Below are 19214 nucleotides of genomic sequence, written 5' to 3'. Positions count from 1 at the left end.
ACTTAAGATAAATTCAAAACCAAGTGAACTGAAAAACTATTATCCTTGGGAGGGCACCTCCCTCAAGTCTCATGACTAATAAAGGGCAATTTAAATAAGCTGGTAAATTTCTTTTAAATAAAACACAGTAGAAGTTTGCCTAAACCTATTTTAGGGGTTTACATTTTGACTGCTAGGGGGGCAGTGATGGCAAATGTCCAGTGTAAAACATACCTTGTTAATGCTTCGGGTTCAGTGGGGAGGCAGCTTTGTGGATGATGTTCTCTAAGGTTTATGTCTGGCAATAAATCAATTTTTTTATTGAAATGGTGCACTTAGTTTTATTGCCATTGTTACAGAGGGAGCCAGGCTCTGAGAAGAGCCTATTGTATACGCAAAATGAGGATCGCATTCAACAAGATGGTTTTCATGGCAACACTGTTCCATTTCCTCATATAAATAAGTGACATGGTTGAAAACAAGCTTTCAAGTTTGGGGCTCCTATACAATAAATACTTGGGCCACTGTGGAGCATAGATAGGTTGGGGGCAGGTTTTGAAATGCAGCCAAAATCTATTAAGGGTTGTTTATTTTTGTAGCACCCACTTTAGAGGGGAAAATGACATTAATTTGACGTTTACTTTGGGGGTGGGGGGGGTTCTTGTTATATTAATTCAGCACTGTTAGTTTATATAGGGCTTTACAGAGGTACAGAATAAACAAAAGAAGGCCACTGTCCCCAAGAGAGCTGTATGTTGACTGTGGAAAGATAAGAAAAGATGTAAGATAGACGAGAAAGGAAAAATGAACAACGAATGTCAGCACATGAAGGTACAGGAAGGTAGGCTTTGTTTCTGGAAAGGAAAGCAATTAAGGGGTCATATTAAAGGCTCTGTACAAAATCATGACTTTGAGGAGCGATTCTAATGAAAATAGCAAGATGGAACCACATATGTTTTACTGGAGGGAGTTCACAGCACAAGGAGAAGACAGAGAGAATGAACGAAATCATTTGAGTGTAGAAAAAAATTATGGTGTCTGTAGCTGGTGGAATTTTAGGAGTGAAGATCACATATGGGGTTGTGTCATGGAAGCACTGAAAAATGCAGAGTTTTTAAGATAAAGACAAAGCTTGTGCTGAATGCAGAAAAAAGGGAAGCTGGTGAAGCGATATGAGTAGGGGTATCATATGATCTGAACGACTAGAGAAGTAAATATTGTAAGCAGTGTTACGGATGGAGATGAGACAACTCTGGTGTGATAAAGAAAGGCTACCATGCTTGCAGATGTCAAAGTGGGAGTTGAGCATGCACCTGTGTGTTAGCTGAATGGGCTATGGCACAAAGTGAATATGGTGAGTAAAAACAAAGGAGAAATCAGAAAGATGGTGGTGATGTCAAAGTGTAGCAGTTATTAAGGAGCGGAACAGTTGGAAGGGAATATAAGCAGTCCAGTCATACTGAATTTGAGACATCAGGGGGACATTCACACAGAAATACCAGTTGGACAGAGAGAAAACAATAGAAAGATATAGTGGGGTGTCTACGTATTATATGTGGTACTGAAAGCCTATCAGTTTATTGAGAGACCACCCACAGAAATAGAGGGCGAGAGTAGTGGGGGTTGAGGATGCCCAGCAAAGAAGGGGAGGGAAGAGCAACTCCTTTTGTTGCTGTAAAATCAAGAAAGCCAACTGAGAACACAGTTGCAGAGACCTAAAGCATAGACTGAGCCACGGAATGTGGCATGTTTGTTAGCTTTCAAAGTATAGTTGATTAATTTCTGATCTGCTCTATGATATATATGCACTCAGTAGCTTTAATAGATCCACATTTATCCACTAAGAGTTGGATCATACGATATACTGTTTAACATATGGCCATTCTTCATTCCCATGTACAAATGGAATGTGTGAACTGAGCAATCATTGTCATGAATATAGCTGGTACAAGTGCCCATAGGCAAAGCGGCTCTTTCCTCAGCTGTTCTGAATATAATTCCTGCTGGCCAGGTCCAAGATTGTCACAAATCTAGTCCCCCCCTCCCCAATTTTAGGTTTGGTTTAGGTTTTCATTTAGTTGTTATGTAGCACAGTATTACTACAGAATTCTGAAGTACCTGCTTTTTGAACTCTATAGTTCAATATTTCTTGGAATCCTCCTGTGTGTTAGTAGATAAATTGGTGCTGATTTAAGTCTGGAGACAGAAGCTGCGAATATCTTATTCTTCAGCACAATTTGCAGAGAATTAAGGCTGCCTCTAGACTATAGTTGCTGTAGTACTAAACAGGAAGTGAGCTAAAAGCTATGTGTTGGGGAGTTAGTAGTAGTGTGGGCTTAGTGCTGATCTTGCTAGTCCACTATGGCCTGTGTGTATCTGGCAAAGTGCCTGCAGAATCTTAAGGACACAGCCTTATACCACTGAGCCATCTAGCTCCATATTGTCTACACCAGAGATGGTGATTGCTTTTTCACCAGAGGGTCACACTCGCCATTGGCCACCCCTTTGGAGGCCACGTGCCATTGGTAGGTATGCACACTCTTGCCCACACTGGACAAACATGTAGCCCCCCCCCCAAGCTAATCCATGCCAATCAACTAAAGGGGATTATCAACCCCTCCTCACCCAGCAGATGATTGAATCAATAATTAAGAAGGGGGCAATTCTCAACACCGTTTTTTCTTTTTGCTGCCACCACCAAAATCACTAGGGGCTTGTTTTTTCCTAGCCCTGCCCATAGGGCTTTTTGCACATGCTCTACCACTGACCTTACCACCCTTCCCTTCTCTCTCTCTCTCAGTGTAGGTAGGTATCAGAGGTGGTACTGTGGTTAGTCATATCAGAATGCCATCCTAATGTTCTCTGCCCGTTAGGCCCTAAAGTTAGTTGCTGGGGCTGAAGCCTGAGGTGCCTCAGGCAGAAGACAATGCTCTGAAGGAATTTATACCAGGCCTAGTCACTCCACGGGTTTCACACTGTCTGCCAGTTGCAGCGGCTGATGTTATCCACCCGTACTTATTTGTTTACCGTCTGTATTTCCTTCTGTGCCCCCCAAGGACTTTGTGGCCTGAGTGCACATGGTCCCTGTTAGCTTACTAGCCTCAGTCCCAGAAGCCTTCAGTCCCATGACATCAGATTTGTAGTCTGACCATAAACTGTATTGTGAATGGCATTAGGGTCTGTGCAATTGGCCTAAGAGAAATGGATAAAAGTTCTAGCAGAAGGTTATTAAATCATGCACATTGCTGGGTATGGATGCATCTGATAATATTAATCAGAATAATTTGCTGGTTTGGGTTAAGTACCGTATTTTTCGCTCTATAACACGCACCCGACCATAACACGCACGTAGTTTTTAGAGGAGGAAAATCCGTAGGCATGCCACCCGTAGGCATTCCCTCCATAACACGCACAGACATTCCCCCTTACTTTTTAGGAGGAAAAAAGTGAGTGTTATGGTGCAAAAAATACGGTACCTCTAGCATTGTACAACTGTTATAGTTTTATACATACAACAGCAAATGAAGCCAGGACAGTTGTGGTGTCCAAATAAAGGAAAAAAATGCATTTTTTGTTGATGTCAGATGCTTCTACAATTATTAGTGTGAGTCATCCAAAGTTGCTAGGTTTTCAAAGAGGATCTTTTGTCTGTGACACCTGGCACAAGCTGTTCAGTGACCCTGACATTTCCATAGTTGTTACCTCTGAATGGTCTCCAATGAACTTGAGCTCTGTAGAGAGGACTGCCAGGAATACTTGCTAAAAAACGGAAGTGAAGCAGCATAATTAAAGTGTACCTTATGGCTTGAGTCAATCTGGCCTCTTTCTCCTCGTTCCATGGCCAATGCATTTTACTTGGTCTTCTGTGTCAGAAACCTTCCTGTGAATGACAAGGTAATATCTAGGGAAACAAAATCAATTCCCTTTCCTTTCCCACTCGTCATATACTTGACTAGGATGTTCTCTTTGGCTTTTCTGAATGGCTGAACTTCAAAAGCATAAGGGGGGCAGTCTGATGTTGCTTTGCAGAGGTAATTACTGTAAATCACATTTTTCAAAAAATACAAGCTCGTACAGAACTGTGACTTAAGGCTAATTCATTTTTTTAGCAGGAGCAGAAATAAGAACTTCTCATAGACATTCTCATGGTGAGAAATCAAATTAGATTACTTTTACGTTTCTCTTCTGAAGGCTGAAGTATGTCAGAATATGGCATAGATTCCAGTTGTAATTTGCTGTCAGCCTTAGACATGTAACTGTATCATGCTGTGTTTTAGAAGCAGCCATATTATTTTGCAAAACAACAACACAAAAACTTGATTATATATCTGTATCTGTATCTGTATATCTGTATCTATATATATCACACACCTTTATATGTTCAGGAATGGCTCGTATATCCAAAAGCATGGGACTGGGAAACACAAAATCAAAAGCAGAGAACATGCTAATGTCTTTGTTATCTTTTTTAACATGCCCAGTTTAAGCATGCCCAGTTCCTTTAAAAAATGTTGAAGAATCTCATGCTGTTGCTCAAAAACATCTATATCGTATTGCTCTCGTAGTAGTGAAGCCTTTGCTACAGATTAATTAAGATAGTGCAATGCTTATGTTTACATTTTCATTGTGATTTTTTTCACATATTAGTGTCTAGGCAATACAAGCTGGACACCCTAAGATGTAGGAGAGAGGGAGCTATTACGTAGATGCTGCTTGTCTAGCATGTATGGTATAACATAGAAGAAAATTGCAGAAGATAAATGGATAAGAAGATTAGGAAAACAGTTTACATAGAAGAATCCTGTGTAGTAAATGTTTGCTTAGGAATCTGGGATCAATATAAACAATGATCCCCCCCCCCCCCATCTCTGCATTTAGCATCTTTATTGGCAAATGAGCATTTCACTTTAAAAGGGCAACAGGGAAGTTTTAAGATATGGAAGAAAATGAGATGGGAAAAATATACAGACTATTGAGAAAGTAAAGGACAAATTGAAGATATAGACTGTCTGGGAGCTAGGAGATCTGGAAAAATAAGATCGTTAAGACTCTAAGCCATATGGAACATGTGAAGCGGCTTTTTCACAACCCTTTTATAATATACTGGTGTATGGCGATATGTAGGTAGAAAAGTGTTTGACTGTGTATGTGTGAAAGATTGTGGAAAATCTTATTTTTTTAAGGTTTAGCTGTTGAATGTCTATTAAGTTAAACAAAATTAAAAAGAGATGGAAGAAAGGGCAGAGGAGGAAACAAAAAAATGCATCTAAAGATGGGGGAAGTGAAACAAAAGGACACTACCCATAGAGATTATAATTTGTTGTCATAAAAACAAAAAACTAGGGAAATCAAGATAGTGAAAATGGAGCTTTAACTATACAGACCTTTGTCGGCAAGATGATGTCTCTGCTTTTTAAGATACTGTCTAGGTTTGTCGTCGCTTTTCTCCCAAGAAGCAGGTGTTTTTTAATTTTGTGACTGCTGTCACCATCTGCAGTGATCATGGAGCTCAAGATCCAAGATCCCACCCCCTTCATATGAACCACAATCTATATGTAGCTAGCCTTCTTGATTCACTGACTGTGGATATGAATGACTTCTGAATGAGATTAAGTTAGACAATGCTGCATTCCCTTTGAGGTTGTTTAAACTGTATTCTGTGATACTGTATAGTCATTGAAATCAGTTTAACTGATTTTACTGAAATTTCAGTGGATGGTTGACTTTTCTTGGGTGTTGCATTTTAAAATTATTTTAAAGTGGGTTTTTCTGTGGATGGTGCTGTGGTCTAAACCACTGAGCCTAGGGCATGATGATCAGAAGGTCAGCGGTTCAAATCCCCGCAACAAGTGCCAGCTCCTGCCCAACCTAGCAGTTCAAAAGCATGTCAAAAGTAGTAGTAGAAGAAGAAGGGTTTGGATTTGATATCCCGCTTTATCACTACCCAAAGTGTGAGATTTCGACCAGCTCCGGCCCATCTGGAGCTGGTACAGGCTCGTCTTATCTTGAGCCCAAGCAGAGCATGATCCGCAGACGAAAGGATAAGGCAATATGTGCTACATGCTAATTTTTATTTACAAGCTATGCTGAGAGCATACATCTTGCCTCTGTGAGAGCAGAGAAGCAACTCCCTCTCGACACAAAGAAACCGAGAGAACACTGAAAAACAGGAAACCAGTGTACGTCACATCCAGTCTCCCATTCCCGTGGGAACCCAACAGTAACTCCGACTGTGGAATGTAAACAATTGTCTTGTGACAAGCATTCGCTGCTCAGTGAGGAAGCAGAAACCAACATGAAGGAGTCCCAAAGCAGCTAACATTCTCCCTTCCCTTCCTCCCCCACAACAAACACTCTGTGAGGTGAGTGGGGCTGAGAGACTTCAAAGAAGTGTGACTAGCCCAAGGTCACCCAGCAGCTGCATGTGGAGGAACGGAGACATGAACCTGGTTCCCCAGATTACGAGTCTACCACTCTTAACCACTACACCACACTGGCTCTCAGTACAAGTAGCTAAATAGCCTTCTGGCAGGAAGGTAAACGCCGTTTCCATGCACTGCTCTGGTTTTGCCAGAAGCGGCTTAGTCATGCTGGCCACATGACCCAGAAAAACTCTCTGCGGACAAACGTCGGCTCCCTCGGCCAGTAAAGCAAGATGAGCACCGCAACCCCAGAGTTGTTCGCGACTGGATTTAACTGTCAGGGGTCCTTTATCTTTACCTTTTACTCATTTGAAATGTTTGCTTTCATAATCTTGTGTTCTCTCCCCCCAAAAAATTTCTTGGCCCTGAACTGGAGCAACCATATTGCTTGCCAAACTGAAAGAGAGGGTGTTATAATTGCTGGAGAAAGGAACATTGTTCTTTGGCTTTTAAGAGTTTTGCAAACAAATGAGATTTTGCTGAAATTAAACTCTAAGAACATCTTTGTGCGATGTTTAATTGGTCCATTCGGAGGATGGTTCCACTGATTACAGTGCTATAATAGTACAAGACCAACCTATAAAGAGATTTATTTCTGACAGCGAAGTGCTTGACTGTGCCACTTTAAACTGCAAAGCGCCAGGATAGCCTCCCATCTGCCTTTTTATTGCATTCCAAAAAGAGCCATTGTAGTGCATATTATTGTAATGAGGTAAATTTACATTGTTATCTCTGCATTCACACATTAACTAAACTGAATGCATGTTTCACATGCTTTTAGCACTGCTAATCTCTGAGATTTTCTCAACAGAGAAAACAGTATCCAGAAAGATGCCATGCTGTGTTAGCTCTGAGCCAGGTCACAAGCATTTGATATAAAAGCATGAAGCAATTTCTGAATGAGTTTGCTTTTTGCTCTCCTACTCCCCAATTACATGAGAAGCAGGTTAGTGACATAAAGTATTTGGGGGAATGCAGGAGAGAGTGGACAGGACCATTAAGGCAGTGTAAACATACATATCAACCGTTTTCTGTAACAGAGGTGGACTCCCTGCACTTGAACCATCTGGGTGCATCTATTTAAGGAACGATTCCACAGAAAAATCTGGTGTATATTATTGCAATAATAGCCCTGATTACATTCCATTTGATAGTCAGAAGCTTGTTGTTATGGAACAAGACTTTTGCAAGCAACAGTTTCAGTTCTAGTGGAGTTGCACAGCAAAAGTAGTCTGCAGCTAATCCATGCAAACTCTAGGCTGTCTCGTTTCAATTTATGGGTTGCAGAAAATGGCTTGAGCAGCTCCCTTCATGCATAAAAATAATAATAATGCGTTTAGGATGTGAGGGTGATCTGGATGCGACATCTCAGACCACTGATCACCAGAATTGATTCAGCTAGGCCAGGCTGGTGTCCCTTTCCCCTGTCACGGCTCATTCCATGTGTGTCCCTCCTGAAACTGCAGGCTTGTTGGAAGGATTATTTGGTCAAGGTTATAGGATAGCTGCTCTCTTCTGCTACAACCTCAAAAAAAAAAAAAAAAAAAAAAGGTGAAGGAAGGATGGAAGATTCATTCAGTGGCTGCTCCCCCCAGCATGGGCTTAGAGCTTTTAGCTCTATGTCTATACATTAATATATATTTAAAATCTTTCTGTTAATGCAGTTTAATAAAAGTTCCATTTCTTCCAACAGCTTACTGGGATAGGTCATTATAAAATCAGTGCCTCTGTTCAGCAAAGCTTAACCTTGCTCCTGCCCAAAATGGCAAAATAGTAAAGAGAGCGGTGAACAATTTTAATGACTGACTGTGGCCTGTTTGTCAAAAAAATTTGTAGAGGTTTTTAAAGCACAGGTTTTTATTTTGTCCCCTTGAGTGGATGGAACCTGTTCTACCAGTAAAGGAGGTTGTTCATTCTGTTGCATGTGCACTTTTTGATATACAGTAGTGATTTGCAGAGAATGCACAGTCTATTAAGCATTTAATGAACACTATCTCATGATATAGCCTTTCTAATCTCCAGCAAACTAATTGCAGAATCATTGGATGCTTTATCAACTACTAAACTTACTTTGAGCTACTGTCAGTTCTGCTTCACTGACGAAAGGGTCAATGGGTAAACATTTCACTGTTTGCAGGGATTTGAATTGATTTCTTACCCCAACTGCTCAAGCTTGTGAATCTGTGCTAGTGCCGTTTCCGCCAAGCCTCAAGGGATGTGAACAGTGTGGGCTAGAGATTGTTACTTGGGAAGCTGCCAAGTTAGGAATTGATTAGTGTCACTTTGTTCTCTCTTTCTTTAAGAACATGAAATGGAGACCCATGGTAATTTTGCAGAGGTAAGGGGAGTCACTCTGGAAGTTTACTGGGAAGAGGAGAAGAGTCTCTAGACTGCATTACACCTTGCTTCTCTCTCTCTCTCTCTCTCTCTCTCTCTCTCTCTCTGACAGGGGTTGTTTGTTTTTTAATTACATGACCAGGAAACGCTACAGTCACCCTGACTGTACTTATTCAAGCCTGATTGCACAATTCTATAAATTATAATATAGGAATAAGTGCATACGTTAAGAACCATCCATGATCAAAAGTTCTCTGGCTGACGAGAAGGCTTTTTGAAGTTGTTACAATATAATGCATGTACAAATAGAAAGTTTAAAAACCAATCTCATCAGAGAGTCATTTCCATTTCTATGGTGAAATAAATAAGGCAGCAGAAGCCATTAGTTTGAAGTGGCCTCCTTAAGGTATGCTATTAAATCTGCCCTCTCTCCCTTCTTAATGCCAGCAAATATCATCTTGGTTCCTGGAATATACTTCTTGGGGTTTTCCAAGTAAGCCATCAGTGTATCTTCTCCCCTTTGCTGTTGTTGGCTTCTGTGTAAGAGAAACCTTTGGCCTGACCAGTCTTTCGGCCAAAAAGACCATGCAGGTTAGGGTCAGTCTTGTGCTTGCCTCCCTTCTCAACTGTGTGGCACTGCGAACACTTCAGAACAAAGATCTTCTTGCCCTTCTCAACGTCTCCCATGGTCACTGCATGCAAAGTAGAGGAAGGGATGCAAAGCCACCACCGCTGCGTGTTCTCATGTCAAGAGTTCCGCAGACTGAGCCCTACGCCTTGCTTCTCTGACTCTTTCAGAAGAGTCATGTGCCACAGGCAAGCAGGGTGGCCCAAGACATTTGCTTTCCGAGGAAGAGAGCAAATGGCACAAACCTCCTCAAGTACCCCATAGTACGTAACACTTAAAAGCTGGCCAATATCTTTTGGCACCTGAGGCATAAAATTCCAAGAGTGCTTCCTCCTCTCCCTTGCAGTAAAAGTGCAATGAAGATAAATGAAATAGTCCGTCAATTTGTTCCCCTTTCCTAACATCCAAAATCAGCTGCTTAAGACAATAGTCTCACTCAGCCTAATGGTAGGGTGGTTCCTAAAGCTTAAAATAGTTACACAAAGAAAAGTATCGGTCAATTGACTCCCCCCGCCACTTTCACAACCATCTTTTTAGTCAAGTAGTATAGAGCTGGTTATGTAAAACTTTAAATACTCCACCTTTCAGATCAAGCACGTGCACTTGCTCCTGCAGTAAAATTAAATACAACGTGGTAAAACACTAAGGGAGGAATTCAGCATCGCACGGTTACAATTGTTCCATCTTTGCAAGCACTTCTGCTTGCCAGACACAACAATCTCCCCTCTCGTCCCCCAGCTTGTTCTGGGGTTTCTTCCAACTTCCCAGAGCTGATCTGAGAGGGTATGGGGTGGAGAGGAGAGGGGGTAGAAAGCCCCATTGTGCTAGTTTCCACTGGCACAACTATTCAGTTGAATTCAGCCTTAAAACAGCAGAAATATAGTAGTACAGTGGAACCTCGGTTCCCGAAAGCCTCCGTTGTCATATGTTTCGGTTCGTGAATGCCGAAAACCCAGAAGTAAATGCTTCTAATGTTTTTCGGAACCTGAACTTGCAACACGGATTCCGCTGAGTGCAAGAAGCTCTTGCAACCAACGGGAAGCCATGCCTCAGTTTTTGAACGTTTTGGAAGCCGAACAGGCTTCCGGAATGCATTTCGTTCGAGAACTGAGGTACCACTGTAGCAATAATTCATATGGATTGTATTCAATTGTTTCTCTACTCATGGAAGACTCTTGGTTTCAGCAGAAGCCTCAAGGAAGGATGGTGATTTTCACAAAAAACCCCACAAAATCCTCCTCTCTCCTGCTGCGCCGTATGTCACTTCCATGTTGTTCCCTAGAGTTCCCCAAATTTCTGGAACAGATGTGGCACAGCAGTCAGTAGAGGGAAAGGGGAATCAACAAAAATCACTGCTCTACCCACCTTCTGTCCATGGAAACCGCCAGTGAATTGAAGAGCCTTCAGTGTGTGAAGGGATATAATTGAATAGAACACTATTGGTTATATCCAATGAAACCATTCCACTAGCGCAAGAACTTCCACTTGTGCGATGGAATGACCGTACACTTTTCTCTCCCCACTGTTGTAATAGAAGTGCTCAGCAGCTGCGTTCAGGCAGTACAATCAAGCAGCAAATACGCTCCAGAGGGTGGGGAGAACCCCCAGAACAGACGTCAGTACGCAGGCAAAAGAGAAGGACGGGAAGTTCCACTGTGCAAGCAGTGTTAACAAGATTATTTTGTGGATGCAACCTAATCCAAGAACCAGCCAATACCAGCTGAAACTAAGTCTCATATGGGTGTATCTTCACCATCATCCTAAAACATACTGCTCCTGAAAGCTAAGCCTAATTTAAGTGCTCATCATGTTTGCTAATCATTTGTTTTGGCTTGTGTTTGGACACCAGATCTACAGTGTTAGTGTTTCAGAAGCCCTGAAGTGTTTGAGGGTTTCTTCGCGAAAAAGGAGCATTTTATATTAATCTTTGAAAGGAAAATGGGAATCTTCTGTAGAATTTGCTTTGCATCTGAAACTTGGGGAGGGGAGAGAACTGCTTGTCTTAATGAATCTAATATTTTTTAATGAATACAGTCTCCTTCATAAGATGTCCCTGAAGGTTATATGTATTTTAAAACTTTACACATTAGTGAAGGACTTAATGTTCCAGCTACATTAATGCTTTCTTAGAGTGCTGATATCTACGCTATTGAAATCCCTTAGTTGTACCTATGCCACCTTTTGAGAAATTACAGATTCAATATGAGAAATTGAATGTTAGTTGATTGGTCAGTTACCTACCCAGAAAAATGCTGTTATATAATCTGAATAACAGAGATGGGTGTTTTAGGAATGTGCTACAATATTCCTATCTGATCCCACCTGACACTATTTTTTAACATGCAGTTCTGCATCTGTAATTGCAAGGCATAGCAATTTGTATCTATCTAAAAATTTGATATGACCTCTAAAATACAGGTGAAGAGTACCTTGGATAGCAAACTGTGTCACTTGATAGATAGATAGATAGATAGATAGATAGATAGATATCTTTATTGTCATTGTCCCTTGCGGAACAATGAAATTGAAAAACTACATAAAACTACGGTACATCCTAACAAACCCTGACTCCCCTCCAGGGAGCTTTCAGCCGCAGCGTCTGCACGTGCCGCCATCTTGGATTTGGATTTACTATTCTAATCCACACTCAACCATGAAGCTCAGTATGTGACTGTAAGCCAATCTCTGTCAACCTAACCTATTTTACAGAATATATTGTGAGGATAAACGTGGAATGGGTAAGAATTTATGTATGCCGCTCTGAGCTTCTTGAAGGAAGGATGGGATTAAAATGCAATACAGTAAATGAAATATTACATAACTGGGGGCAATTTTTTAATTCCCTGGAGCTAATTCATTAGAACAACTTCCCATTGATTTCAGTGGAGCTTCCTTCAATGTAATTTTGGTTATGCATCAAATGATGTTCACAACTGGCTGCCATATTGCACAGAAAACTAACTTTCTTCCTTCCTTCCTTCCTTCCTTCCTTCCTTCCTTCCTTCCTTCCCTCGATCTGATTCTAGGATGGCTTACATCATAAATGAATACAGCAGTAAAGCAAAATTCATTCCTATACCTTAAATAAAACTAAAATTCATTAAAATAATTCTTACTAGTTGTACTACTACTACAAATATTTACAGTTGGCCACCTTAGCAAACATTAGCAGTCCCAATTGCATACATTAGATTTGCCTACTGGATTGTTTTTAATATCCGGGGAAATCATCACTGACCTTTAATGGAATATTTGAGTAAGGACATAGAACACTAGATAACATGAAGTTAGACCAAAGATTTGATCTTCACAAGAAGCTATTTGTTCTGCTTTGCTTTATTTTCATAAGAATAATTTGTGCAACTTTTCCTTAGGACCTTTATTGTGAAATTTTACTTCACAGGAAGATACTATGCTTCTTCATCCAGTAACTTTATAGTTGGATTATTGGAGGGATGGTTATAGTCAACTATGCCATTTCATTTAGATGTTTAGTTATGCATTGTGATTTGTTAAATTTCCCCACATTTTCTAAGCTGCTCATTTTCAAAAGCTTTCACTGGTTTATTCGTCAATCCATTCAATGATTTAGTGTGTAGTTCATCCTTACTGAATAATTAGGCATTGGGGTTGGAAAACAGATCATAAAAGTATTCCCCACTTGCTTATTAGCATTTATTCTGAAGTATCCAGGAGATTTTGCTTCCAGTAATTTTATGTTCTTTAACATAGTTCAAAATTCAAGCCTTTTTAGTTCACTATTTGAACTGTGGGATGGCAAGAAGCCATGGGAGATGGAAACAGTGAGATGAACGACCATGTGAAAGAAAATATTCAGGGGTCAACTAAGGCTGCATTCCTAACCCCACTTACCTGAGAGTAAGCCCCATTGAACTGTCTTACTTACAAGCCCATGGAGAGGCAGGGGGCAGACGGGTGCACTTGCCCCAAGGCCTCAAAGGGCTAAGCTAGCTAGGGATCCATGCCAGAGACCTGACAGACTTATGCAGTCGTGCCAAGAACACCCTGTGCCTCCCAGCCTACTGAGGACTTAATGGATGAAACACCCATGGCTGTCCTTATGCACTGCAAGGATTTGATAGTAAAATATGGACCTCTATTACTGCGTATTAGCGTGTAGCGTCTGATCAGATTAGGCAGTGGTGCCACAGCAGAGTGTCTCATGGTCAAGACTCTCTCCCCCCCCCCCCCCAGGTTTAAGACAAGCTCTGCATGTGCCTGCTTACTTACAATATAACTTACTTCTGAGCAGACATAGTAAGGATTGTAGCCTAAGTCCAAAAAAATGTACATTTTACATTTATAACGTAAGGATAAAGGATAGCTTCCTATTGCAGCACTTTTGTGGGCATTGGAATAGATTAGCGTGTTTCTGTTTTAACAATAATATTTCATTATTCCTTGCAGAATTCCTGGGAGGCTCAATGACAGAAGAACGCCTCTGGGAGAATTGAATTGGATCTTTACAGCCATCACAGATACAATTGCATGGAACGTCCTACCCAGAGGTAAAGCTATGGCGTATAAGCTACAGAATTACTGGCAATATATATAGCTTGATCATAATAGAAGAGAGCAGGAATATGAAATGAAGCACTAATGAGGGGAAATAGGAAGCAATGAGAACTGAAATACAAAAAAAGGGAGAACATTTTGAACGGATAAAGTAGGATCTTACCAAACTTCATTTCCTTCCATGTCAAGTGTCTTTGTGTTTGTGTGCTTTGGTTTCCCCCTTTTTTTAACCCTTTGTGGTATGCTATAGTTCTGCCCTTTGACAGCTGTTCTCATTCTGGAGGCTTTAGGATATTGCATGGCAGGTATCAGAATGATGTTCAGTGGATATTATTTCCACTATTAAAACTATGCAAACAAAAAATAAATGTTGACTCCTAAGTGTAAAGTCCCAGTTGAAGGCTCACCCAGTATCTATTAGTGTGTTTTAAACCTAAATATTCAACGGCAGGCCTAACTATTGCTATAATGATTCTTGCCAGAGGACATGGATTTATTCAGGTGTCCCATTTCCTCCTCCCCCCCCCATGCTTTTTATTACTTTCCAGCTCTTTATAGGTGCCATCCATCTTTCTGTCTTTCTTGCAGATCTTTTCCAAAAGCTCTTCAGACAGGATCTACTGGTGGCAAGCCTCTTTCGAAACTTTTTATTGGCAGAAAGGATAATGAGGTCTTACAATTGCACACCTGTCAGCAGCCCTCGTCTACCTCCGACTTACATGCATGCCATGTGGTAAGTTGCTACCCGAAATTTCCCTCATGCTGTAAATGTTTTACACAGATGCTTAGCAGAAATTTCAGGTGCTGTTGTCACAAAATGTTGTTGCCTGAATACTTTTAATGCTTTTTGTGATTAATACATGGATCAAGTATGAAAGAAGATGTGGGAACTTAATACCCATCTCCAAATGTCTTCTTTCCTAGATATGTTAGATCATATTATTAGATATGTGTCTTATTTTCCTGGTACAAATGCTCCATTTTATTGGGACTGAGATCCTGTTTTTCTGTTGTATCAGCTACTGTTGCCCTTGTGTTTTTGTTCTGGATGTAGTAAACTGTGGTTCTAAGAAAGGCCTCAGAGGCATAACTTTCACTTTACTCCCTCAGTTTCCAATTAAACAGAATTATTGTCGCATCACATTTTGCTAGGTCTAAAAGTTAGGCATTCCTTAACTAGAGCAATTGCTCATGTCCAGTTGATAGATGATGAGTTGTATCCAGTGTAACAATCCGTTAACAATTTGTCAGTGCAAGGATTTCCACTTACACAATGAAATGTTGTCATTCTCCCTCCCCCGCTCACCTAAATTTGTTCTAAGGTTTTCTGCAAACCCTCTGGAGCAGATTCAGGTGTTTGTGGGGTGCATAGAGAAGGAAAGAAGGTCCCATTGCACAAGTAGAAATCCTTGCCTGATGGGACGTGGTCATTGAATATCACCCCTTATTTTGATAAAAGAATCACCAAAGCTTAAGCCAATGGTGAGAATCCTGTAAGCTGCTGGGCTCCCAAATCCCACTGGCCTTCCTTAAGCATAGCCAATAGTCATGCCTGAGTCCTGGTAATGGAATATGCTTTTAGACATGTGCAAAGGGTTTTCCCCTCTCCATAGTTTTCTGGAATTATAGGTGAGCAGAGGACATGAACTCTATGAACTCTTGAACCCTGGCATCCTCCATTTCAGAAATAAAATATTGGGAGCAAATGTACACAAATAAAGGATAAATCCATTATTTCATTCATTTTATTTGTATGCTGCTTTTCTACACACAAAAAAAAGAGTTATGCCCGAAAGCAGCTTACAACAAAGAAATGGGGATGCATTTCAAACAAACACTGCAAAAACTATTTCATAATGACATAGCAAAACAATAACATAACACAGCAGAGCAATAGCAATAGCAAATAAAATAACATATCAAAGAAAACCACATTCCAATACCATAACTATAACAAGATTGCTTAACATGCAGCACCCAATAGCAAAAATAACAAGGGAGCTTCGCAGTTTCAGCTTAGTCCTAGAAACACCCCTCCCATGATGTTGCTCTCAGTCCCTCTCCTGCTGCCAGTTGCAAGGCTTCCAAGGGCAAAGAGTTGGGTAGCTGGAAACCTCCCATGATACTGCTTTAAAATAGTTCAAAAATGGCCCAGAGCATCTGGCTTTGTGATGCTTCTAAAACAGTCTCATGTGGGCATAAAGCAATGCAGAGTTGTCCACAGCATTTGTTTCCTGTCATCCTGCTCCTTTTTAATATGATGGATCAGAATGTAAATGGCACAGTTATTATCAAGAGTCTCTTAAATTAATTTCTATTAGCAAACACTCAGTAAATGAAAGTGTGGGGGTGATTAGATAGAGCAATTATCTTTCTGATTCCCAAGCCTCTCTAATTACAGCCATAGAAATGCAATGCTTGGACAAACCATACAACCTAGGAAAGTCCAGGCAACATGGTTGCAGTAAAATAAACTTCACAGCTCTGTCATATGCGAAAAGGTTTCTGGGCAATAAATAACACTATTCAAGGACATGCTGTTTACTTTGATTTCCAAAGAGGATTTTGATAGAATCTCTCTGACGCAGTTGTTGAGAAGAATGACAAAATTAGTGCAATATAAGCCCTGTGATGAAAAGCAGGAGGCATATCATGTGAGGCTTGATTTAATGGGGGGGGGGGATATGGTGAGGAATTGGTCCAGGAAAGGCTATGGTGAGTGTCCTTAATTAATCATTTTCAGAAGGCAGCAGACTGAGAGAAATGAAAGTAAACATTAACAGAAAGCAGAGTTATTTTGATAATGAGAATGAAGGCATAAAAGCTTTAAATTCTGGAGAAGGTGATAGTTACTATGAGTTAGTTGGCCCTTTCTCTGAGGAGCAGGGTTGGGAACCTGTTGAACAACAGCTCCCATCGTTTCTGTCCATTGGCTGTGCTTACTGTGGCTGGTAGGAGTTGGCACCCAGCAACTTTGGATGGCCACAGATTCCTCATCCCTGCTGTCAAGTAGCAGTCATATGTATGCACATTGACATGGGATCTGTTTCTGTATGCCACCGGGCGGGAAGCACATGTGAATGCTTTGGATACTAAGCCTTATATAACCAACATGCTTAAGTCTAATTAATGTATTAAAGTAAGCTGCCCCCCTCACCTTGGGAGGAAGGGTTATCAAGCCTTTTTGTTCTCCCCATTCCACCATGTGAACCCTACCAGGAAGGAGGTCTAAGCTGGATGCTCCAAGCTTAGACCATGTGGCTTAAACAAGCCATCTTTGTGTTTTTATATAAGTAATTTAGAAACATTTACAGCTTTGGAACTTAAGTTTCACTGTCTGTCTTTTCTGAATGTTGTATGGAAAAGCACATGAATCTGACATTTGAAAAGATTTTAAGTAATCCATTTAACAATTGTGTGATCTTTTTCTATGCTAAGGGAGGTGGAGAACTTTGGAAGCAACTTAGAAGGGGGTACTTTAAAGGTCTATGCCTTTATATCCATGCATAACTTGGCTGCCTATTTTGTGATTTTAAATCTCTGCTGGGGCTCTCTCACCAAAGAGTACTTGTCCCAAACCTTGATCTAGGCATCCAGGGAATTATCCATTATATTATACCTAAGTATACTTTTCCTTATACCAAAAATACAAAAAAAAAACCAGCTTCTGTGTCTGTGGTGCCTGTTTTCTTTTCCTCTTGATCAGCAGCCAGGCTTAGAGGGCTAGACTTGGAATACAAGTGCCCCTGCAGAGGAGATGGTGGCAAATCAAGGATCCAAGTAAAAGCCTGTGCCCAATGACTCAGTATTGCAGATAAAAGCAAATGAAAAAGAGGAAGATTAGAACAGGACCAGGAAAATATTCCCATCTGCTGAGAGAGAAAGAATATGAAGGGAAACAGGAGTCCCATTGAGCTGAATAGGGTGGTAGTCGCTAGAAATGTGACTATGAAAAAAACGGACATACCGTACTTCCTTCAGAAGCAAGTCATTCCAACTTCTGGCAAAGTCTGTAATGATGGTGTGCAGTTTAATTTATTTAGATTTCTTCCCTACCCTATCTCAATAGCTTACTTAAAGCAGGGCCGTGGCTAACAGGAGGCTAGCAAGCGTTTCAGCCCAGGGTGAAGCCCCTAGAGGGCCACCACTGAAAATGGGAAGTTTTGTTGCTTTCTTCTTTTGCTTCCCTCAACGTCTCAGAAATCAATTAAAAGTGGTGAAGAAATCAGAACACCACCTCCTGTCCTTTTTGGGAACTGGTGCTTTTCTTATGATTAAACAATTTAAATGGCAAATTCACAAGATAAGCACTTTGGAGTATTGTTTGCTTATAATATGTGCGCTCCCCCGCCCCCCCCGTCTCTGTGTGTGTGGACCTAGAGGACAACATACATATTTACACCATGTGAATACATAAAGAGGGCATACAATCAGCTACAAAAACTGAGTCCTCTTTATACTGAAAATAAAATACCTGCAATGAAAGAAATATGATCCTGACATTCGAGCCCTGTTCAGGGAAGTTTTTAATGTTTGATGTTTTATTCTGTTTTTAATCTGTTGGGAGCCACCCAGAGTGGCTGGGGAAACCCAGCGGGATGGGCAGGGTATAAATAAAAAATTATTATTATTATATTTATTATTATTATTATATATTATTATCCCTTCCTGTAATTTGGGAGGAAAATGTAGCCGATCCATTTTAAATTCTTTAATTGCAATGGTTCAGCAGCCAGCAATTTTTAAAGGAAACTTGCACAGTATTTATTCTTTAGAGCCTTTACTACTCAGAAATAAGTCCCACTGAGTTCAATAGGACTTACTCGTTGGCATGTGCCTGATAACTATCACAGTTTCTATTATTATTATTATTATTATTATTATTATTACTACTACTACTACTACTACGATAGTCATAATGCTTCTTATAATTCCTCAAACGATCTATTACCCTCTGAGGAGATCTACTTAAGCTTGAATGACAGTCAGATAAATACACAATTTTACTATTTGGAGAGACTATCTCTTCTCCATCCTCTTTCAAACTGTTTTTTATGCCCTTTATGAACAAATGTGTTGAGGTAGGTGTGTGTGTGTGTGTGTGTGTGTGTGTGTGTGTATACGCAAACGCACGTGGGGGTGGGGGTGACAAACTGGGTCTTTGCCCTGCGTGATAGAAAGCCTAGTTTCGACCCCGCTTAAGGGGTGTAGAATAATTGGAACACAGTTGGTTACCTGCAGTGAATAAATGCTAACTTTGCAGTGTTACCTGCCTTCCCCAACCTGGCACACTCCAGATGTTTCTGGACTAC

General features: G+C 40.7%; 1 protein-coding gene and 1 pseudogene across 3 annotated transcripts in view; one reads left to right on the top strand and one right to left on the bottom strand.

Moving 5' to 3' along the window:
- Positions 1 to 19214, top strand: part of RPTOR (regulatory associated protein of MTOR complex 1) — a 313545-nt gene that overhangs the window by 152094 nt on the left and 142237 nt on the right. For both annotated transcript variants that reach the window (XM_080993602.1, XM_080993601.1), the window contains exons 8-9: positions 13795 to 13895; positions 14491 to 14635. In XM_080993602.1, coding sequence (XP_080849728.1) covers positions 13795 to 13895; positions 14491 to 14635 — 246 coding nt within the window. The remainder of the gene's footprint in view (positions 1 to 13794; positions 13896 to 14490; positions 14636 to 19214) is intronic.
- LOC308470661 (cytochrome c pseudogene) overlaps positions 8845 to 19214 on the bottom strand; it is a 351629-nt pseudogene continuing 341259 nt past the window's right edge. Inside the window, exon 2 of the transcript XR_013991578.1 lies at positions 8845 to 9470. The product of XR_013991578.1 is annotated as a cytochrome c pseudogene (transcript). The remainder of the gene's footprint in view (positions 9471 to 19214) is intronic.

This window comes from Podarcis pityusensis, assembly GCF_964106645.2.
Source record: "Podarcis pityusensis genome assembly, chromosome: 2".
NCBI lineage: Eukaryota > Metazoa > Chordata > Lepidosauria > Squamata > Lacertidae > Podarcis > Podarcis pityusensis.
The sequence above is the reverse complement of the archived record's forward strand: the minus strand, read 5'-3'. Positions and strand labels throughout refer to the sequence as shown.